This window comes from Mus musculus, chromosome 7 (assembly GCF_000001635.26).
Source record: "Mus musculus strain C57BL/6J chromosome 7, GRCm38.p6 C57BL/6J".
Classification (NCBI taxonomy): domain Eukaryota; kingdom Metazoa; phylum Chordata; class Mammalia; order Rodentia; family Muridae; genus Mus; species Mus musculus.
The window spans coordinates 120,775,141-120,798,118 of NC_000073.6; the positions used below are offsets into that span (position 1 = coordinate 120,775,141).

The window sequence follows — 22,978 nt, forward strand, 5'->3', positions numbered from 1 at the left end:
TAAAGTTAGAAAATCTTGCAGTGGTTTAGAATTCTGCAGTCCTATACTATACATGTGGGGCAGAATGCACTGGTGGGCCCTGTCTGGAACATGGACCTTGGTTCATTATTACCCCAGTTTTAAGTAGACAGCCACTCCGCCTTGGAAACTGACTTGGCTGCTTGCCTTCTCTTACCTTGGCAACGACTGACATCCCTATGACTTCTGGCTAGCTCATTGCCTCCATCACCCCCAGCTCTATACCAGTAGGGATGTGGTTGAGCTTCAGGTGGAAACCCACAAGGCTCAAGGCCTCCTCAGCCAGGTGCAAGCCCTGTGCCACAACAACCCATGTGAAGAGCTGTCCTGCATGATCAAAGAGGTAGGTGGCACTCGATTATTAATGTCTGGGATTGCCTTTCTGTTGCTGACACACTAGCTCTATGAATTAACCTCTTAGGGCCTCAGTTTTTTTGTTTTTGTTTTTTTTTTTTTTTTTCACTTTAAAACTGTGCATAACAGGGGTCAGTTCAAGGCTCCCTAGGGGACTTGGGGGACTGGTCACTTTCACTTAAGTTTCCAGAAGCCTTGTGATCTAAGCTTATGGACAGACTTGTCATCTTGGGTCCTAGGCTGGGGAGGGGGGGACGGGACGGTGGACAAAGGGGAAAGCAGCAGGTTTCTGGAGACCTTTTCCTGTCCCCTGAAAATTCAGAAAATCCTCAGTGATGGGGGTGTGGATGATAGGCGGGGACAGCAGACTTGTTTTCAACCCACCTGCTGATGCTTTAAGAAGCGCCACACAGGCACCAGGTGAATGGGGAAGAACTTTGCAGCTCTAAAATGTGCTGTGTAACGGGAGGTTTTAAACTGCATGTAGATCTCCATAGAGATTGCCAAAGGGCCGTTCACCAGTCTCTTGCCTAAACCTCCAAAACACGAGGCTCCTCTCACCATCAAGTTCCCAGACCTGGACAAGACTTCTGCAGAGTGGCTGAAGATCAATGGTCTAAAAGGTATTAAATCCCCAGAGAGGGCAGGACCTGGGAGGCTAACCAGGCATGGAACCTTCAAGACTTCCCAGGCAATGCCTCAAAGCTAACTTTTTATTTTTTTTCAGCCAAGAAGTTAAGTCTTTATCAGGTTCTGGCACCCAACGCCTTTAATCCTGTGGAAGAATTTGTGCCCATTCTCCAGAAAACAGTAGCAGCTACTATCCATGAGGTAATTCAATACCAAATTTCTCTCCAGTCCTCTGCAGGGGTGCTCCCTGTGCAGAGGTGCTCCCTGTGCAGGGGGTGCTCCCTGTGCAGCTTCCTATCCTGTTATGTCAGACAACGGAAGCCATAGGGCATAGCCAGACAAGCATGAATGGGCGGGCCTGTGGGAGTCAGGCTTTCCACTCAGGACTCTAAAATGCTTATAAAATCTAGTGTAATGAGGCTGGAGATGCATCTCAGGATGGAGTATATTCAACACACAGGAGGCCCTCAGCTCGGTAACCAGCAGTCAGGTATAAACAAACCAAAACCATCTACCATGACTGCTGGTTTTCAGAGATCTGAAAGTGGGGGGCTGAAAAGATAGCTCAATCTATAGAATGTTTGCAAGCACGAGAACCCGAGTTTGGTCTTCAGCTCCATGTTAAAAAAAAAAAAGCCAGACATGGTAGAACACACATACTTTTAGTCCCAGGACAGGGAAGGTAGAGACAGGAGGCTCCCTGGGCTCCCTGGCAAACCAATCCCAACTCTCCTCCTGGAAGGTACCAATGGTTGCTTTTGATACTATGGCCATCTCCTCCATGAATGTTGTCCTCCACCCCACTCAAATAGGACAGACTTGTTTTCTTGCTGCCCTCGCTGCCTTGCACATACTTGTACAGTGGCTGCTAGAACACATTCCTGCATATAGAGCCCTTCAAAGTATGAACCTTTAAAGGGCTCTCTTCTCCGACTCTCTGCCCTCAAGTCTAGTACAAGCAGTCAATGAGTGTTCCCTGGAAGGCTGATGATGGATGAATGAAAGGAAAGCTGGAAAGGAGGAGGAGGGGGATGTGTATCTGGGTGGATGGAAAGTTGGTGAAGATTCATAGAAAAGTCGATGGTTAGATGGATAAACAGAGAAAAGCCTGAATGATTAGATGGATGGGTGGGTGGATAAATGGGTGGATGAACTGGTAAATGGAAATATTGATAAATAAATGGAAATGTAGATGGGTGGGTGGATGGATGGATGGATGAATGAATATCCATTCATGGCATGGTATAAATAGTAGAATGAACAGATAATTGAGTAGATCGGTGGGTGGGTAGATGGATGGATGGATAGATGATGGAAATGTTAATGAATGAGTAGGAATGTAGGTAGGTGGATGGAAGGAAATTGGAACCGGAGGAAGGATGGAAGGGGAAATGGGAAGGTAAACAGGAAAAAAAGAAAATACAGAAGAATGAAAGAAAAATTCAAGAAAGGATGGAAAATGGCAGAGTAGAAGAATGGAATAAGAGATAACCAGGACAATTATTAGAAAGAAGATTAGAAAGATGTTTAGAAAGATGGGAGGCTGGAAAGGAAGGAAAAGAGAGATGTGGGAAGTGGACAGCACGGGTAATGCATGGATGACTAACATAGAGGACCACAGTGAAGCCACAGATAAAGGTGATGGTTTGATGGAGCATGACCAAACAGGATGCCAAGTAGGTATTGAGTGTCTATAAGGACTGTCTGGATTCCCAAATGTAAGAAATGAGAGAGAGAGAGAGAGAGAGAGAGAGAGAGGGAGGGAGAGAGAGAGAGAGGGAGAGGGAGAGAGAGAGAGGGAGGGAGAGGGAGAGAGAGTCTTACTGTGTAACCTGGCTAACCTGGAGCTTGATTTGATTTGCCTACCTGCCTCTGCTTCCTGAGTGCTGGAATTTAAGGCATGTGTCACCACACCTAGCTGCCAGTATATTTTAATATGTTTGATTCTTCTCCATATTCTTCAACCGTCCAACTGTGCATTAGTGGCTTTGATGTTCAGAGGAGTCCCACCCCATCCCCAAGAAGGTATCTGGCTTGCTGTCAGGCGTGGCTCATTCAGGAGATCCTGAAGGCTTGAGATAAGACCAAGTGGTGGCATATGTGTGGCATATGTATGTAAGGAAATCTGACTCCAGATGTGCTCAGGACTGGTTTCTCTCATGCATATGAGCTGCAGAGCCCAGTACCCAACTTAACTGTATTTCCCATTCCTGCCTCTGCTTACCTGTTCTCTGTTCTGCCCATGCCTGAGTGCAGAAAGCAATGGTACAATTTGAATGGCATGATGGAACAGTGAAGAATATCCATGTGGACCCACCCGTCCTCTTTGAGTACCAGGTGAGTAATGGGCCAGTCCATTAGGATATAGAGAGCAGGAAAGAACTTTGTGCTGTATAGACAACAAGCCGTTGACCAGATTCCCTGTGTGTTCCTTCTATGGGCATCTCTTTAGATAGGGACATGGATGCCACAAACAAGAATCTGGGCTTTTGGGATGTTGTCTGCCTTGTCCCACATTTGAAGGAAATACTTAGGCTCTTCTCTTGCTAGTCTTAAAATGGACTTGCATCTTCCCTAACAAAATGTTACTGCCTGTATAAACCATTTCCAGAAGCTGTCTGGGAGTGCTTCTCCTACTTAAAGCCCCAGGCTTTCTTTGGCAACCTTGGCACACTCACTCATGGTAGCCCTCGCTTTTACAGAAGCAACTGGGGAAAGCTGTGCAGATATATGAGCATCGGCTCCAGTGGCTCTCCCTGACCAGCAGAAGAATCTGGGGCACCGTCTGTCAAAGAAGGTACTGATCATGCAAAGCTTACTCTTGTTCCCTGAGGGGTCTGCTGTGTGACTCAAGGTTTATGCAGCTCATCCTCCTCGTGGGCAGCCTTGGAGCCAGCATCACCTACACCAACTGCCATCATTGTCTCTCAAGACTCTTTGAGTTAGAAGCAACAGAGAGATGGATCTGGTAGTACACATCTGTTATCCCAGCTCCTGGAAGGTTGAGGCAAGGGGGTTAAGAATTTGAGGCTAGCCTGTGGTACATGGTTAAGGCCCTGTCTCTCCCCAAAAAGGGGGATAACTGAAGCTCAGAGTAAACAGAAGTCTGATGAAGGGAACTGAAAATTCTGGACACACTTAGCTGTGTGGCTGGATCCAGAGGGTCAGCCTTGTCAAGAAACCCTCACCTCTGCCTTCCTCTCTGTAGGCTCTGTTTTCAGATAGGGTTCTCCCTGCAGGCGGCAACAAGGCCATGGAACCATTTTCTGCCAGCTTCGCATTTCCAGAGCTTGAGCATCTATGGGTCATCAGGCTGGCTAGGGGGGTGTGATGTTCTGAATGCCTGGGATCAAATGCTCACTCTTGAAGCATGGTGTGTGCCAGCTCTACAAAACTCACATGAGCCAGGCAGTGCTGGCACACACCTTTAATCCCACTACTTGGGAGGCAGAGGCAGTTGGATCCCTCAGTTCGAGGACAACCTGGTCTACAGAATGAGTTCCAGGACAACAGAAAAACCCTGTCTTGATGGGGAAAAAAAACCATACAAACTGATATAGTGCTGTTTCCCAAGAAGAGATGAGGATGCTGTTGCCAGGAGAGGTAATGGAAGCTGAACGGGGGCAGAGGAGATATCCCAATATACCTTACTTGATGCTTATAATTGACGAGGAGTCTTTTTGTAAATGTTCTTCTCTGTAGTGACACACCAAAGGGAAGACAGATTTTTCGACTTGCCGTCCTTGACCCCTAAACCACCTCCACGACATTCCACTATAGAAGAAAGACAGACGGTCCCACAACACCTTTACACTTCTATTACAAACCTACTTCTGTCAGTCTCAAACCACAGAGATTCTTGGCCGTCTATGAGTTTGGCTAGCAAAAGCCCCCTGGAAAAATCTTTAAATAGTAAAATGGAATGGAACAAACATTATCTGAGAGATTCAGGTTGCCTCTTGAAGCTTGTGTTTCTCTTCAGGGTGGTTATATTGCTGGATGTCTCGGTGACCAATTCCATGTACATTATTCATATCCAGCACTCCCTGCGACTACTGCTAGAGGAGCAGCTGTCCAACAAAGACTACTTCAACATCATCGCGTAAGTCTCCAGAGTCCCCTTGGGGTTGCGGGAGAGACTGGGCGTGGATGCTATCACCGGGCTGAGGCTTCGACAGACATCAGGACCACAGACACTGATGTTAGGCGCATCCTAAGGTGCACATCAGTTTATCTGACTCGGGAGATCTTGTTTGGGGCCTTGAATAATTGAATGGCTGCAGGTCTATCCCATTGGGGGAAAGGTGGTAAGTGGCCCCAAAACACAAGACTTGATCAGCCAGGGTAATGTAATTCAGCTCATTGCCCCAGTTGGCTTTCAAACTGGTAAACTCAGCAGAGAAAGGGGAGAGACCCTGTCATGCCCTTGTCTTATTCTTAGCCTGGCTCAGGCAAGAATGGCAAACACTTAATACTCTGACTCTAAACTAAATTTTAATTTTAATCTATAAATAAACATTATACAAAATTTGAAGTTATATATAGCTTCAGCTATAGTTTTAAAACTATCATTTTAAAATTATAATAATATGTAGTTTCTTTTTTAATATGTAGTTTCTAAAATATATATTCATTTTTAAATTATATATTTTATATTTCATATCTTATATAGTAACTTTAAAAGTTTGTAAGTTACAAATATGGTTTTAAATTATATATACTATCACAGTATCCTTTAATCCCAGCACTTGGGAGGTAGATGCAAGAGAATCTCTCTGAGTTCAAGGCCAACCTGGTCTACAAAGTGAGTGAATAGAAGCAAGCAGGTTATCAGTCATACATGTAGAACAACTCCATTTCTAGAAATATATTCACCTATGTATTTTTAATGAAAAATATAGAATGAAGAATTAAAATTTTAGAGGAAGCAAGGAAACAAAAACGTTTTGCTTCTTTGTGTGTTGTTGGTTTTCTAATCCAAGTGCCATCAAAGGTTTGTAAGCTTCCTCCTAGAGAAACATCACCACAGGTGTTGGGAGGGAAGCAAGAGAACCTTCCCAGGCAGAAGCACAAAAGCAATGGGTTGAAGTCAGAAGGGCAGCTGGAGCAGTGGAGGTGCTACAGCAGTGGAGATGCTGGGGCAGTGGAGGTGCTACAGCAGTGGAGATGCTGGGGCAGTGGAGATGATGGGACAGTGGTGATGCTGGAGCAGTGGAGGTGCTGGGGCAGTGGAGATGCTGGAGCAGTGGAGATGCTGGAGCAGTGGAGGTGCTGGGGCAGTGGAGGTGCTACAGCAGTGGAGATGCTGGGGCAGTGGAGATGCTACAGCAGTGGAGATGCTGGGGCAGTGGAGATGCTGGGGCAGTGGAGGTGCTACAGCAGTGGAGATGCTGGGGCAGTGGAGATGCTACAGCAGTGGAGATGCTGGGGTAGTGGAGGTGCTGGGGCAGTGGAGGTGCTGGGGCAGTGGAGGTGCTGGGGCAGTGGAAGTGCTGGGGCAGTGGTAGTATGGCTTCTCTAGGGAGCTTGTCCATCATGTCAAAAGGAATAGAGAAGCTCCTGGGAGATGAAGTAGCTTCCTGACGCTCTTAAGAGTGGAGGGGTCACTGCTCTGCACAGGGGTGATTGGGAGGAGGAGCACAAAACGTATCTACTAAAGAGTTTTATGGGCTTCTCAGAAGAGACTGGCACAGAGGAGGCCTCAGTTCAGTAAAAGGGCAAAGAAAGATACCTTGTCATCCATAAAGAAATAAATTCTCCTCTTGGGAATCTCCAATTCTGTCTTGCAAAGAAAATGAGATCATGTGTATTTAGAGAGAAGACCATAGTTCAACCTGAGAGGGAAGTGCACTGTGAGAGGAACCAGGGCTTCAAGCGTCTCAAAGAAACAGTGAGCTGCTGGGGGGAGGGGGAGGACAAAGAAGTTCTTGCAGAGAAAGGAGACTTCAGAGTATTAGGAGGACAGTGGCCAAGGCTGGCCCTCGCCCTGTCTGTGCTTGAGAGTCCTGGTGCTGTCCCACACGGAGTTGGCTTTAATGCGTTATGACCAGAAAACCTTGTGACTACCCCAGGCCAGCAACATTCCAATGTTTTGGGGGCTTACTGTCAGAATTTTGTGTGCCTTTAGGCCTGTGGATCTCATAGAAGGGAGACACAGAGCGGACATGTGTCCTAAAAACAAACTCCCTTTCTTCCTCAAAGGTTTGGAAGCACGATTGAGAGCTGGAGGCCGGAGATGGTTGCTGTGAGCCATGACAACTTACAAAGAGCCTGGCGGTAGGTGATGGAGGGCAGAGCCTTTCTCTGTAGCTGTGTTTTATCTTCCCATCCCCCTCACTGCAACTCTGCCCACTGCAGCCAAGGGCAGACACCAGAAAACAACTTTCTTCTTGGGACTTCAGGGTCTCAAATGTGGCCCTCACAAGTCTTATATCCCTGCCTCCCCAGGTGGGCCCTGGGCCTGCAGTGTCAAGGAAGCAGAAATGTCCTCGGAGCCCTCCGGAAGGCCATAGAAGTGGATTTCAAGGACAAAAACAAACATGAGTCTCAGGGCATCTACCTCTTCACCGGGGGTATCCCTGACCAAGATGTGGTGAGTAGCCCTCATCCTAGACACCTATTGTCTCATTTGTTGTTGAGATAGGGTCTCACTATGTAGTCCTAGCTGCTCTGGAATGTGCTTATATAAACCAGGCTGGCCTCGAACTAACAGGGCTGGGATTAATGAGCCACCATGTTCATTTTCTTCTTGTCTTTTATTTTCTGCGGTGTTGAATATGGACTTCAGGCCCTTGCTTTTGCTAGGCAAGCATTCTACTGCTGAGCCACACCCCCCAACCCAGCATGATTATCTGAGCTACCTCTCCTCAAATACAAGAACCTAGCGATAATGTCATAGCACAGCTCCTGGCTCAGCAGGTCTCAGGTGGGCCAGACAGCTCCCAGGATCTCCATGCTACTGCATAGAGACCACAGTACACATAACTAGGCTTTCAAGCTCAAATCCCTGCAGTACCCTATTAACACATGGGAAGAAGTTGTGTCTCAGGCTCATATCTTTCTGCCTTTGCATACAGACCTGGACCGAGCACACAGTTGAGCATCAAGCAAGATGATCAGAGGGCTAGAAAGATGGCTCAGTAATTAAGAACATCTACTACTTTTGTAGAAGACCCAAGTTCAATTCCCAGCTCCCATGTCACAACATTGCTCATAACTGTCTGCAATTACAATGCCCTCTTCTGACCTCTGTGGGAACTTGCACTTACATGTGGTATACCCACCTCCTCATAACACACACATACACAACCTGACACACACAATAATTTCTTTTTTTAATTTTTTAATGGTTTTCTTTCTAAAGACTTATTTATTTTTATGTGCATTCGTATTTTGACTGCATGTACATCTATGAAGGTGTCACATCTCCTGGAACTAGAGTTACAGACAGGTGTGAGCTGTCACATGGGGACTGGGAGTTGAACCTAAGTCCTCTGGAAGAACAACCAGTCAGTCCTCTTAACCACTGAACCAACTGTCCAGCCGCCCCTCCCCCAATGTCTTTGTTTTTTAAAAGAAAGATGATCACCTGGGAGGTGGTGGTGCACACTTTTAATCCCAGCACTCAGGAGGCAGAGGCAGGCAGATCTCTAAGTTCGAGGCCAGCCTGGTCTACAGAGCAAGTTTCAGGACAGCCAGGGCTTGAAAAACCAAAAAGAGAAAGAAAGGAAAAGAAGAGAAAAGAAAAAAGATGATCTGCTGAACTATTGGAAGATCAGCAGCACCCAGGTCTCAGGTGAGGACTTCCTCTCTTCTCTTCCCCATAGCACATACTCAGCGCCTATGTGGCAGAGGCCTATGGGGGGTGCGACCTCCAGCTAAATGTCTGTCTCTTCTATGTGGGCGAACCACAGATGGACACCACACCCCCTGCCTGCTACGCCAGCCGTACTGACACTGCTACTGCCTACAAAGAGATCACCCAGGCTGCCCGTGGTCGCTTCCACTGGTTTGGAGAGACAGGTACGTGGACATTTCCTGGCCCTTTGCCTCTTTCTATCCAGACAGTTTCTCAGCACTGACATGGGCCCTTTTGATGTTAAAATAGTGTCAAGAAGCAAGATGTAAAAGGTAATATTTATTAAATTAGGCGGGCTGGAGAGACGGCTGAGCTGTTAGGAGCACTTGTTCTTGCAGAGGACCCACCGCTGATTCCCAGCACCCACATGGCGATTCACAACCATCTCTAACTCCAGTTAACTCAGGGAGTCCGATATTTTCTTCTTGGCCTTTCAGGGCATCTCTCACTAATGTTGTGCACAAACATACATGCAGGCAAAACATCCATACATAGAAAATAATAAAACAATTTTAAAAATTAAATTTAGGAGGGCAGAGATGCCATTCAATGGGTAGAGGGACTTGCAAACAAGTTCAATCCCTAGAGCACACATGGTAGAAGAAGAAAATCAACTCTCAAAAGTAGTTCTCTGACCTTAACACATAAGTTGTGGCATGAACATGTATATGAGTGTGTAAGCACACATAAATTAAACTAGGGGCTGGGATGTGGCTCAGAGGTCAAGGACATGCTTAGCATTTTTAGGCCCCTAGATTCCATCCCCAGCCCTCGAAAAGAAAAAAAAAAAGATGTTAAACGAATATTCTGGAAATGACTATTGATGGTGTGTGTAAATAACATGTATGTACTCTGTACCACTGAACTTTACAGTTAAAGGGACTATGAGCAGCTCAGTGCTGGGGTTGGTCCTTTGTATGCCTGGGTTCAGTACCCAGTCTCCCCAAAAATAAAATGGTAAAGTTTATGTTGGGTATATTTCACTGCAATTTTTAACAGGTGACGCCTTAAAGTACTGCAGAAATCAAGACTGAAGTTGACCTCACTGGTAGAGCATTGGCCTAGCATGCATAAAGCTTTGGGATAGATCTCCACACCGATGTGTGTGTCTATATGTGTGTGTGAGTGTGTTACATGTGTGTGTATAATGCACAACATACACACACACATATTGTAAAGATCCTTAGATTTACAGTTCTCAAAGTCTGGTATATTCACAAATGGTCCATAAAATGTATGATACATGGAACAAGCTCTTTCATTCTCTCTCCCTCTCTCCCCCCATTCTCTCCCTCTCTCCCTCTCTCCCCTCTCTCCCCCCATTCTCTCTCTGTATGTATATGTGTGTATAATAGTTACAATAATTACATGCCTATCTTAACATTTTAGAAAAGTGCTGACTTTGTTGACCATAACACAATTTTTCTTTAAAACCATAAGAAGTGCCAGGTGGTGGTAGCACACGCCTTCAATCCCAGCACTTGGGAGTCAGGGGCAGGCACATATCTGAGTTTGAGGCCAGTCTGGTCTACAGTGTGAGTTCCAGGACAGCCAGGGCTATACAGAGAAACCTTGTCAGGGGGACTGGGGGAGAAGCAAATGAAGTGTAAAATTATATTAAATAAGTGATGGCTTAGAGGGTATGCATATGCAAAAGTCAGCACAATAGCATGGAGAGACTGAGCCTGAGACACACTTATCCCTTCCAGCCTCTGTGACTCATAGATGCTTCCAGAGGCAGGGCATGCCTGTGGTCACAGCTGGTGGCATCACTTGGGTGTGTGCTCTAGAGAACTTTTCAGATCTTTCTAGCTATGATCTTGCTGGATATGTTCATTTACATTCCTGGTGATGATCACTAATGATAGCAAACAGAAACACTATGAGCTGCTAGCTATGAGCTGCCAGACACAGCGTAAGCATTTTATATACACTATAACTTGAGCCTCACCATAACACCATGATTGTGAAGTAAATGACTATCTGCCCTGTCTAGCAGATGAGTAGCTGAGGCACAGCCTAAAGGGCAGAAGCTGAACCCAGGCAGGACAGTATCAATACCCAGTGTACTTGCCAAATATCAGAGTTGTTACAATCAAGAGTGACATTGATATGTTCACTGGAGATATTAGCCACCAATAATAGTTACCATGTGGGCCTCCCCATCCCATACTGTAGCAAGAACCTTTGTGTCAAACTTCCCCTTCCCGTGAGTGCCAGGACACAGTCCTGTGGCTAGTTACACTCTTGGTAACAACATACCACTGGATGATATAAGGTTGAGGCTGGTTAGTCCAGTCCACTGTGATCCCATCTTGCCTCTTGGGCTTGTCAGTTCCACATGGCCGGCACACATGAAAGGCATTGACACTTGCCCAAATCCACACCCTCCCACTAATGCTTAAGATGTGCTTTGTTTCCAGGTATTTATGAAAGTGATGATATCAACGCCATCGTATCTGAGATAGAGAAAGCCCTCAACTACTCCCAAAAGGTATGCCTTGGGCTTAGACTTAAACATGTACAGTTCCTGCCATGGCTGCTGCAACAGAGTACTTTGAATCAAAAAGACATGCTTCTGTGCTCCCAGAGCCATGTTCCTTCAGTAGGCTATGGATAGAACCCTTTGTTATTGCATCCCTTGAGAGCTGGGGAAAAGCAAAACTGTGTTGGATGCTTATTGTAAATGGCACAGAAGATTTCTAACACTACTACAGTAGGAGAGAGTTCAAACACAAACACAGACACCACAGAAATAGCTAGTAATTTGTACCCAGTGAGCAGTCAATGGATGGAAAAATCACTAAAAGGAAGTTGGTTAGGTGGCAAGGATGCAGAGGCTCTTGTTAAAGGCAGACCCAGGACCTAGAACTCAAGGAGGAGCAACTCTGAATGGATATCAAGGGGAGAATGACTTTTGCTGAACTTAGCACCAGTCTTTGCTAAAACTAGGCTGAGATAGCCAAAGTGGGGGCCTGGTCAAGAACATGACTCTAAAGTTTGGTTTATGACCATCCAAAGGCATTCCTCAGCTGTATGAGCATGGTCTAACCTATACCTCCATCTGTACATGGCTGTCTGCTGTCTGTGTGCTGGCCTTTCCTTTCTCACAAGAACTCTAGCTGTATTAAATTGAAAGGCCCACCCTCCTCCAGTATGACCTCACCCTGACTTCCATTTTTATTTCAGCTACAAAGGCGTTATTTTTAAGTAAGGTCATATTTGCAGTCACCAGGAGGTCACTCTGCAACATATCTTAGGAAACACAAATCAGCCCACACCAGCTTCTCTCTCTGTGTCTAGATCCACTTACAGCCAAGGCTTCAGGTGGAACATAGGGGTTTCCTGTCTTTCACTGGATTTTGACCTATATGCTGTAGATTCTGGCCTTGGTTGAGTTTCTTCAACACTCCAACCCTTTCCTAATCTCAGTCTTTGCACTTGCTCTGTTCTCTGCCTGTCATTCCTTCCTAGGTCACCCATGGCTTGCTCTTTGTTGCTCAAAATTCATTTTAAAAGCCTAGCAGTGATTGCCCATGACTTTAATCCTAACACTTGGGAAGCAGAGGCAGGCAGATCTCTGAGTTCAAGGCCAGTCTGGTTCTCACAGCAAGTTCTAGGACAGCCAGGGCTACACAGAGAAACCTTGTCTTAAAAAACCAAAATCAACCAAACAACGATAGCAACAACCAAAAAGAAAAGAAAAAAGAAAAAAGAAAGAAAGAAAGAAAGATAATTTTAAAAACTACTTCTCCAAAGGAGATTTTGAGTAGTCTAGGTGAACTTAGAAAGATGGGAAGGGACCAGATCATGCCAGGAGCAATGAGAATGAGAATCAGGGGAGTGGTCAGGTGAACATACACCTGCTGGAGCATACAGGGGGGAAGGACAGGAAGCAACAGAAAGAAGTCCCCAAGGTCTTTTCTGGAGCAACTGGTAGACAATAGTGTCACTGACAACTGAAAGAGAATGTAGGATGTCTGTGGTAGGTGCAGAGAGGGGGGAGGCTGAGAGAAAGGTGAGCTTGCCTGTGGAGATTGAAAAGTGAGGATGGCCTGAAGGCAGAGGGGAAAGATAAGGAGTAGAGATAGAGATCTGAAGCAGTTCAAGCCCGGAATAGACAAAGAGGTTATAGGGCCCCATGGTCAAGCCAAGGGAAGGATCTGTGAAGGTCTCACCCTGCTTCAAATGTTAGTTCCTGCTATTTCTTAGACTGACTATAGCCATACTTAGGTGTATTCTGTTCCCCTGGCTGCTGGGTCAGTGGATTGGTGGCTCCCTAAGCATGACTTAGCTCATCTGGGGTCTGTACATCTCTGGTTCTTAAATGCAAACCATCCTATTCTCACCCCTAACACACTTACAAGATATTAGTGGACAATGATACCCTAACCCCACCTTCTTTTGGATATGTGCTTATGTTCAAAAAGTGTTCCCTGGTGCTCTAAGTGTGAAATAGTAGAGTAGCTTTGGGGAAGTTGAGAAATGATTAGACAAAAAGAATAAGCATTCCACTGCAATTCCGCCAGTGTCTGTGTTGGTACTGGAATGTGATCAGCTGACTGTGTGACTGAACATGGGTTTTACATACTAGCTTGCCTGGGCACCTGGAGTTGACTTGAAGCTCTTCCATTAATGAGTAGTGTGGCCTTGGATAAGAACCTTGAGCTGACTGAGCTTTGGTTTCCTATCAGTCAAGCAATATCTTGGCTTCTTCATCAATGTGACAAATATTTGAGAAAAAAAAACAAGTTAAGTGAAGAAGAAATTATTTTAACTTCTAGCCTCAGAGATTTCAGCTCATAGCTGGTTCCTTAACTATTGGCCTAAGGTAAGACTGAGCATTGTGGTGGGGGCATAGATGAGGCTGAGCATCATGGTGGGGATGTAGGTGAGGCTGAGCATCATAGAGGGGATATAGGTGAGGCTGAGCATCATGGAGGGGATGTAGGTGAGGCTGAGCATCATGGTGGGAGTGTAGGTGAGGCTGTGCATCATGGTGGGGATGTAGGTGAGGCTGTGCATCATGGTGGGGGTGTAGGTGAGGCTGAGCATCATGGTGGGGATGTAGGTGAAGCTGAGCATCATGGTGGGGGTGTAGGTGAGGCTGAGCATCATGGGGGGGTGTAGGTGAGGCTGAGCATCATGGTGGGGATATAGGTGAGGCTGAGCATCATGGTGGGGATGTAGGTGAGGCTGAGCATCATAGTGGGGATGTAGGTAAGGCTGAGCATCATGGTGGGGGTATAGATGAGGCTGAGCATCATGGTGGGGATGTAGGTGAGGCTGAGCATCATGGTGGGGATGTAGGTGAGGCTGAGCATCATGGTGGGGGACATAGGTGAAGCTGTGTATCATGGTGGGGATGTAGGTGAGGCTGAGCATCATGGAGGGGATGTAGGTGAAGCTGTGCATCATGGTGGGGGACGTAGGTGAAGCTGTGCATCATGGAGGGGAATGTAGGTGAGGCTGAGCATCATAGTGGGGGTGTACGTGAGGCTGAGCATCATGGAGGGGATATAGGTGAGGCTGAGCATCATGGTGGAGGACGTAGGTGAAGCTGTGCATCATGGAGGGGATGTAGGTGAGGCTGAGTGAGCGTCATGGTGGTACCGACTAACATGATTGTCATGTGTCTGGAACCGACTAACTGATTTTGTGACAGACAGGAAGCAGAGAGGGGAGGACAGAGATAGGTCCAGTTTCCAAGGATTTGCTTCCTCCTTCCAACAAGGCCCTATAGTCTCTAGAAACTCAAATTAGTACAAAGGACCATGCATGAGCTTGTATTTCATATACAAACTGGGTGTAAAGTGATATCATTATCATGTCTTATTGGCCTGAGGACTTGAAACTCTGAACACTAATTTTCCCAGTTTCCAGTACAATAAAGAGGTCCTAATTCTACATAAAATTAACCAACAGACTCTTAGTCCCAAACTGTATTCCCCCAGCAGAAAGAAGCGTCAAAAGGCTTCTTTCTGTCCTGGTGCACATGAGTATCTATCTACCCACAGTTGCCAGTGTGCTCTAACCACGCAATTCCCATTGCAGTGTGCCTTCCTTGTGGCCTCTCTGAAGAACCATTCAGAAAAAGAACTGCAGAGTGGAGCCCTCGAGAAAGACAAGCCAAGGACTCTGAAGCAAAGTCAACCCAAGAAACACTATCCTCCCAAGCCCACAGCCCCCTCGGTGGCCAGAATGGTTTGACACCTTTCCCTAATAACACACAGGATTTTTTTCCCAGTTTGTCTCCTTGTCTTTCCTAGATCTCAAAAGGACTGGGCCAGGCCCCAGCACTGGTGGGGACAGAGATTCGGGGAGGAACGTCCCATGGGAGCCACTGAAAAGAGCACCTGCCTCTTAGTTTAGAAGGGGGCACCTATAGTCCCCCCCCTCCCCAGTGCTTTTGCTTATGCCTATCTCAGCTTCTCTCCCTAGCCTAGTTCTAGGATCTCCATGGAAATACACTCACCTCCTCTGCATGTGGTAGCTTAACCTGAAGGATTTGTAGGGAAAGAGTAAGGTCACTAATAGGATTTGTTGCTGGTGACTAAGCTTAGCAGGGGCAATGATGGGACTCTCAGATTCAACCTAAGCCTGCTGGGGAGCATCTTCAGTCACAGCCATCAAACATGGGTACATAAACTACTCCTTTGGTGAGGGGCCTTCTAGTGGAATGACCTTCATGGGACAACACTGTGAGCAGAAGAGTCAGTGAAACCTGAAAGCTGTTCAGCAGATTGCTGACTGAGACACTAGTGAACACAACACATTTCAGAATAGGGAAGTCTATCCCAGGATGTATAGCTTACTCATAGGGCTGTGTTTCCAAGGCATTTCCTGGATTCACTCAAAGAAGCCCAATAGCCCAGACTCATCCCTACCTCTCTTAATATCCCCACTCTGGGAGAACCTCAGAAACTCAGGGCCTTCCTCCGGGACCTTCAGTGGTTCACAGCTGACTCAGTATGAGGAGGGCTAGGTTGTATCATGACTTCCATTGGGCCCTCCTGATAGACAAGGCATTCACTGGAGTGATAACATCTAGGCCCTTTCCACCACAGGTCACAAAAGGTTCCTTTTGCTGGTCTGGTGCCTCGGGTGACTTTATTAAACTATTACTGCATTCTACTTGTAAAGAATTCTTTACTGAGGGGCCCAAGAGGATACAGAAATGCCAGTCAAAGTGGTACATGCCTTTAATCCCAACACTTAGGAGGCAAAGGCAGGCAGATCTCTGTGAGTCCAAGGCCATACTGGTCAATACACTGAGCACCAGGCCAGTCAAAGCTACATAGTAAGATTCTGTCTTAAAACAAGAACAAAAATAGAGCATAGAAGTTACCTCAATGGTTGATTGTCATACTGGAGGTCCAGGAGGAAAAGAAGCAGGAAACTAGCAAAGAATATTCTGGCAAATAGCCAGTGGCTCTTCCAGTACGCGTTTATAGTATATACATGAATGCATACATCCATTCACCTTTTCACTCCCAAACCCAGAGTCCCCTGTGAAATCTGCTGCAGAAGGTAGGCCAAACATGCCTGAAGTGCTAGCTCCCTTAAATTCCTCACTGTAAATGTTCTTGATTGGCAGGCTGAGGTCAGGGTGACTGGGGAACTGCCTACCCCAGGCAACAGGCCTCTGATGGGTAAGATGTCCTGTTTTCTAGAGCATTAAAGATGGCTTAGATGGAGAAACAAGCTCCCGGCTGAAAGCTCTGAAGTGTCACCCCGTCAATGGTGAGACAAGGGTCTCTCCGGGTAAGGGGTGGCAGTGGGCAGGTGGGGGTGGAGAGTCAGCTGAGGTGTGAGTTAATATTGAAATTGATCACCTACAAGATGGTGAGGTTGACTGGGTGCCAGCCCATCAGCCAAGATGCTTCTCATAAAGCCTGTAGCCACCATCTGTTCTCTACAGTCAGTTCCCTATTTGCTGATATTACTGAGTTCAGGCCCAAAGGGGTTCATCAAGAGAAGCTATAGCTATTTTTTATGAAAGCACTTCCTTCATAAACCTGGGGCTATGTATCTTCATTTTGAAGAAAAGGATTTATAGCAGTGTAGTTCGGGGCAGCTAGCCCAGGAATCTTCACTCTGTTCCTTGCTAGCCCGTCTGTAAGCTGGGGGACTGTGAGGAAACTGCACAAGGTACACCAAGCTCTTAACCCCATGTCCAGGAGACATCAGGACTTAGTGATGGTAGCTCCAGCTTTCACTGGTCCAGACGAGGCCAAGGCACCTGAGATGGGAGGCAGGAGCCTGAGATTCCCAATGTCTAGGGTAGATCTTAGCTGAAATCGATGAAGCACTGTAGCTTCATCAATGGGACCTACAGAGTTGCCGAACCAACACTCAAATGTCTTCCAGCTGCAGCCCAACCTGAGAAAGAAGGGACGGTGGAACAGAGGATGAAGACCAAGCCCAGAACAAGACCAAAGCTCTTTCTGTTCTACACAGAGGCTGGGAATAGTGTGGGTAAGCTAAAGCCAATGTGTGTCTGGACAACTCCTGGCCCTGGGCAACCTGGTGAGGATCGTAGCCCTCTCCAGCTACCCCGGGCCTCAGCCTCTGGAACAGGCCCATCCTTAAAGTTCTCCCAGCCAAAGAAATGATCATGCAGCTTCCTGCCATTGGCACAGAATGAGGAAACCGCAGGTGGAGTCTCAACTGTCCTTAGGCACACTGGTGCCTCCTGGAAGAGGCAGTTTCCTGAACCCTGAGGACAATTAGGAGAGGAATAAAGATTTCCTTCCCTAGGCCTGTGAAGTGGTACCTGTGTCACTTGCTTTCCTTCTTTGTGTAACAAAATACAATCAAAAGCAGTTAGAGGAGGGCTATGTTTGAGCTCTTGATTTGATGAGCTATAGAGTCTATCCTGGTGGGGACGTGGAGGGGGGAAGCTGTCAGATGTGGCAGCCAGGACACAAGACTGGGCCTGCAGTCAGGAAGCAGAGAAAAAGGAAGGCTGGCATTTCTTCCCTTTTCCATCCAGAACCTCAGCCCGTGAGGTGGTGTCAGCCCATTCAGAGTGGTCTTCCCTCCTCAAACCTCTGGGAGTCCCTCAAAGATACATGCAGAGTCTTCTAACTCCAGTCATTGGACAGTGAAGATTGGCCATCACAGTACCTGTCCCAGCTGGACTCCTTGCTAAATGGAGAATGGGAACCCTGAGCAACCCACCCCTATCCCCATAATTTACCTTCTACATCGTCAGCAAATTATACCTAAATAATGTGCAGCGAATTTGACTTGTGGGGAAATTGACATGAGAAAGGAGAAGGGGAGAGGCATATCCATGGTAACACTGCGGTATTTCTCCTAGGTTCTGTGTATAAGAGGTACACTCAAGGAAAATCTATTAGAAGGATTAATTCTTCCATCCAGCTGCCCAGGAAGGACACAGTTTGCTCAAGTCAAGAGGTATTCAGTTGTGCATATCAGCACGTGCCCCTTAGTCATTTCTCCTACCAACCATATCTTCCAGAAGGATGGGCATACTTGGAAGAGGGGACAAACATGCTAAGAATGCCTGCTTACTGTGGCATATGGGGTAATAATATTAAGTTCAGAAGCCAGTCTGCTTACCTCCTAACTGGGTGGCCTTGGGAAGCCATATAACTACATTCAGTCTCACTGTGTAAAATGAAAACAAGCTGGGCCCATTGGTGCACACTTTTAATCCCAGCACAGAGGAGACAGAGGCAGGTAGATCTCTGTGAGTTCAAAGCCAGCTTGGTCTACATAGCAAGTTCCATGACAACCAGGGCAACATAGAGAGACCCTGTAAAGAAAAAAAGGAAGGGAGGGAGGGAGGGAGGGAGGGAGGGAGGGAGGGAGGGAGGGAGGGAGAAGAGAGAAAGAAAGAAAGAAAGAAAGAAAGAAAGAAAGAAAGAAAGAAAGAAAGAGAGAGAGAGAGGGAGGGAGGGAGGGAGGGAGGGAGGGAGGGAGGGAGGGAGGAAGGAAGGAAAGGAAGGAAGGAAGGAAGGAAGGAAGGAAGGAAAGAAAGAGAGAAAGAGAGAGAAAGAAAGAGAGAAAGAGAGAAAGAAAGAGAGAAAGAGAGAAAGAGAGAGAGAGAGAGAAAGAGAGAAAGAAAGAGAAAAAGAAAATCCAAAATGAAATGAAGTAAATCACTCGTTAGGCCTGACAGTACTTTGTTCTACAGTGGACAGCCACTTGCAGGCTGAAGAGACTGAAGCTGGAGCTCTCCAAATGCCTTGGTCCCAACTGTAGATATCAAAAGTCAGTACGGGGGCCAGCACTGGCGGAACACTGCACTCTCTTCCCCAGTATAGAGATCAATGTAAGTCACAATGTGTGTTCTTCATCCCACTCCTTCCTTACCTCTTGTCAGCTGCCAGTGGCAGAGAGATCAGGGGACACTGACTTCCATTCCTGCTTGTATAGCCTCACACCCTAAAGTAGGACTTCCCTCAGTTGATGGAAAATACAGAATTCTGATAGAAAAAAAAAGCCAATTCCCAGGGTCCGAGACTACACTCTGGAGTAGATTGTAAGACCTAGAAGCACGCGTTAAGTACTCAGGCCATGCTTACGAAGTCACTCAAAGAATAGGTACCTGTCTCTTTTCTATCAATGTCATGGGAAACTATGACCAAGGCAAATTTCAGGGAAAAGAGTCTATTTGGGACTTACAGTTTCAGAGGGTTAGAGTTGCAGGCAGGCAAGGCAAGAGAGCAATAGCTGTGAGTTTCCATCTTGATCTGCAAGCACAAAGCAGGGAGAGCTAGTTAGGAATGGCATGGGCTTTTGAAACATTAAAGCCCACTTCCCTGATAGACCAACAAGGTCACACCTCCTAATCTTTAGAGCCCTTGGGGTGGGACATTCGCATTCAAGCCACCAGAGTACCTAACCCTGGCCATGGCTCTGTTAGGATGGCAGGAGGGAACAAGTCCCCTCTCTGCTTTCTGTTCAGGAGGTGGTTTTCCCATTGTTCTGAGAATGCAGTAAGTGCTTTCAGTACAAGGTAAAAATTGGCTTCTTTTCCTCTTTGCCCTTTGAAGCCATGTTATCAACATCAGAGGAAACTAAAAATAGCCAAAAAATTATCCACTAAAAGAACATGGGGTCATTTTCATATGCTGACCCCTCTTTGTCCAGGATCATCTTTCTGTTTAAAATGTAGGACCTTCTAGCCTTTCACTAAGGATTTTTTATTATTATTATTTTAAAACTTGGAGACGGTGTGGTTTTTACTATTCCTCTGACTCCATTTGTCATGGCACCATTATCCCACCTCCCTCTCCTTCGCAGAACCATTGAATCTAGTAGTAAATGAAAAGAAAAATAACTTTTCAATAAACAAAACTGCTCCAAACATGATGGTCTCTGCCTGTAATCCCAGGACTCAGGAGGCAGAAGAAAGAAGATGATGAGTTCAAAGCCAACCTGGGTCACATAGTGAGACCCTGTTTCAAAATTAGGCAGGCAAACAAATACACATATATACAGAAAAATATGTTGAGGATCACTTATTTTAATGGCATAAACTATGTAGGGGTGCTGAGACTATGAACCAGCACTGATAGGAGATTAGCCTCTGCTTGCCTTCCCCAGGGAGTAGTGAGGCACATCCAGTGGACACTGTGGGAGATGGAAACGTACATCACATGCATGGAGAAGGTGACCAGGTGCTATGTGCAGAGGCTGCACTGGCTGCTGTCTGGTGAGTGTGACTACAGCCAGGCCAGAGAGGTGGGAGGGGGCTGAGAGGAAGTGCTAAAGTTAGTCCTAGAGACTGTCTGGGCAGTGGACTTAGCCAACTGATTCTCTTTATACTGAATGAGCTCTGGCTCCAGAGGTCAGACAGGGTGACAGAAATATGGACGGAAACCAGCGAGAGCTTCTGCCCGTCCAGGCTACCTACAGGAGCTGTCTGCCTCCTTTCCTCCCTCCTCATGAATGAGGACATCCCAGTTTAGACCACAGCTGTTAGGATGGTAGGGAATGAGGGTCATAAGAGAAGCAAGACCTGGGCATTAATGGGGCCTACTTGAAGCCCTTTGTAAAGATAGAAATGGAAGGGGTTCCGACCCACAAGATACTGTCCCTACATTTCTCCTGGGATACCAAGGTACCTCGAAGAAAGGTACATGGAAGGGGAAGGCCGAGGAGGCTCAGGCTCACATTCCAGAAGAGGGATGACTATAATTACAGGTGTGGTGGTTGTTACCTTATAATCCCAGCACTTGTGAGGAAGACCCCAGAAAGCCAGGGGTCCAGGGCAAGCCTTGGTTGAGCCTCAAGGCCAGGAGGCCAGGGTGACATTTAAAGTAGACAGAAAATAAAAAAGATTTAAAAAGCAACTTAGCTTTGCGGTTGAAGAGAACCTCGTGGACCTCCTGGAGCCTGTGTTGCCATGCAGGGTCCTGTATAAGTTCAGTAAATCAAGTCTTCGGCACAAAGCCTGCTGTAAATAGACTGTAGCCATGGCTGGCAGCCATGACTGCTGCTTTCCAAAACCACTCTCCTCCTAAGCTCTGTCGTCAGAAGTGATTGACAGGTCACAGGCTAGGACAGGGCAAAGGGGAAGTAGAGGGGGTATACCTATTCCTGTTCTCAGCTCACACCAGCCACTCAGAAGAGCCGATGACTGTGAGCCTTCATCTGTAGTAAGGAGCTCACACCTCCCACACAGGTCCACACCCAAGCACCTGTATTGCAAACTCACCAGAGAGCCAGAGTTAGAGCTTAGTGGTAGAGTGCTTGCCCAGCATGTACAAAGCAACACAGTTCAGTCCCCAGGACTCACACACCCAGACTCATGTACTTCATTCACTCATTCATTCACTCACTCATTCATTCATTCATTCATTCATTCAATGAAGAAGTATTGAACTTCTGCCAAGTATGTGTGAGAGGGAAGACAAATATCAACTGGGCCTCTAGGCTCATGTTGTCTAGGAGAGAGCTGTTAACCAAAGAGTCACAAACAGGTCTGATATGACAGCAATGACAAGTTCAGGGAAAGGAGGAATACAGTATTATCAGAGAAAGTGATAATACTGGAGTGATGTTTAAAGATTGTTTAAGTGGTTACTGGACAAAGAAGAAAGGCAGGCTGGGCCGGCAGTGGTAGTAGGCAGATTTCTGAGTTCAAGGACAGCCAGGACAGCCAGGGCTATACAGAGAAACCCTGTAAAGAAAGAAAGAAAGAAAGAAAGAAAGAAAGAAAGAAAGAAAGAGAAAGAAAGAGCGAGAGAAAGAAAGAAAAGAAAGGAGGGAGGGAGGAAAGAAAGAAAGAAAGAAAGAAAGAAAGAAAGAAAGAAAGAAAGAAAGAAAGAAAGAAAGAAAGACGGAAGGAAGGAAGGAAAGAAAGAAAGGAGGGAAGAAAGGAAAGAAAGAAAGAAAGAAAGAAAGAAAGAAAGAAAGAAAGAAAGAAGGGAGGGAGGGAGGGAGGGAGGGAGGGAGGAAAGAAAGAAAGAAAGAAAGAAAGAAAGAAAGAAAGAAAGAAAGAAAGGAAGGAAGGAGGGAGGGAGGGAAGAAAGGAAAGAAAGAAAGAAAGAAAGAAAGAAAGAAAGAAAGAAAGAAAGAAAGAAAGAAAGGAGGGAGGGAGGGAGGGAGGGAGGGAGGGAGGGAGGGAGGGAGGGAAGAAAGAGAGAGAGAGAGAGAGAGAGAGAGAGAGAGAGAAAGAAAGGCAGGCAGGCAGGCAGAAAGGTAGACAGGCTGGGACAGAGGCCTTGAGCAGGACAACTCTGAGTTCAAAGACAGAGAAGAAGACGGTGTTGGTGTTGCCAAGTAAAGAGCATTCAGTAGAGAGCATCGAAAGCTTGACTTAATGTACTTACACAGGACTCTGCATGACACACAGGCTGCCAGCAGGGTTCATAAGGCTCTCTTTGACTGCAAAGCTTAATTGTTTCCTGTCTGTTTCCTTTCCTGTCTACTTCAAGATGTCAGCCTGGCCTCTCGGCCTTGATGCTCAATCAGTAGCCTTGTTGGGATTTGCCTTCCCTCTCACACACCCCTGGCAGGAGACACAGCCAATGCACTTAAGTTACCAAGAGCAATGGAAGCCTAATAGATTTTTCGTTGCTTTTGCAATAATGCTCTGATTGCTTTGCGGATGATAAACTATTGGGGAATGAGTGGAAC

The 22,978-nt window shown here is 46.5% G+C and overlaps 1 protein-coding gene across 11 annotated transcripts in view; it reads left to right on the forward strand.

The window, feature by feature from the left end:
* Vwa3a (von Willebrand factor A domain containing 3A) overlaps window positions 1-22,978 on the forward strand; it is a 68,216-nt gene that overhangs the window by 37,810 nt on the left and 7,428 nt on the right. For 9 of the 11 annotated variants that reach the window (XM_011241753.3, XM_030242509.1, XM_030242510.1 and 6 more), the window contains 16 exons: window positions 236-361; window positions 860-995; window positions 1,100-1,203; window positions 3,259-3,339; window positions 3,705-3,799; window positions 4,985-5,104; window positions 7,204-7,278; window positions 7,450-7,594; window positions 8,829-9,024; window positions 11,284-11,354; window positions 14,915-15,064; window positions 16,534-16,603; window positions 17,231-17,338; window positions 18,186-18,283; window positions 19,026-19,163; window positions 20,441-20,549. In XM_011241753.3, the coding sequence (XP_011240055.1) occupies window positions 236-361; window positions 860-995; window positions 1,100-1,203; window positions 3,259-3,339; window positions 3,705-3,799; window positions 4,985-5,104; window positions 7,204-7,278; window positions 7,450-7,594; window positions 8,829-9,024; window positions 11,284-11,354; window positions 14,915-15,064; window positions 16,534-16,603; window positions 17,231-17,338; window positions 18,186-18,283; window positions 19,026-19,163; window positions 20,441-20,549 (1,822 nt within the window). Of the gene's footprint in view, window positions 1-212; window positions 362-859; window positions 996-1,099; window positions 1,204-3,258; window positions 3,340-3,704; window positions 3,800-4,984; window positions 5,105-7,203; window positions 7,279-7,449; window positions 7,595-8,078; window positions 8,798-8,828; window positions 9,025-11,283; window positions 11,355-14,914; window positions 15,065-16,533; window positions 16,604-17,230; window positions 17,339-18,185; window positions 18,284-19,025; window positions 19,164-20,440; window positions 20,550-22,978 lie in introns of those variants that run through there. The other 2 variants (XM_030242513.1, XR_378236.4) reach the window with 2 other exon arrangements.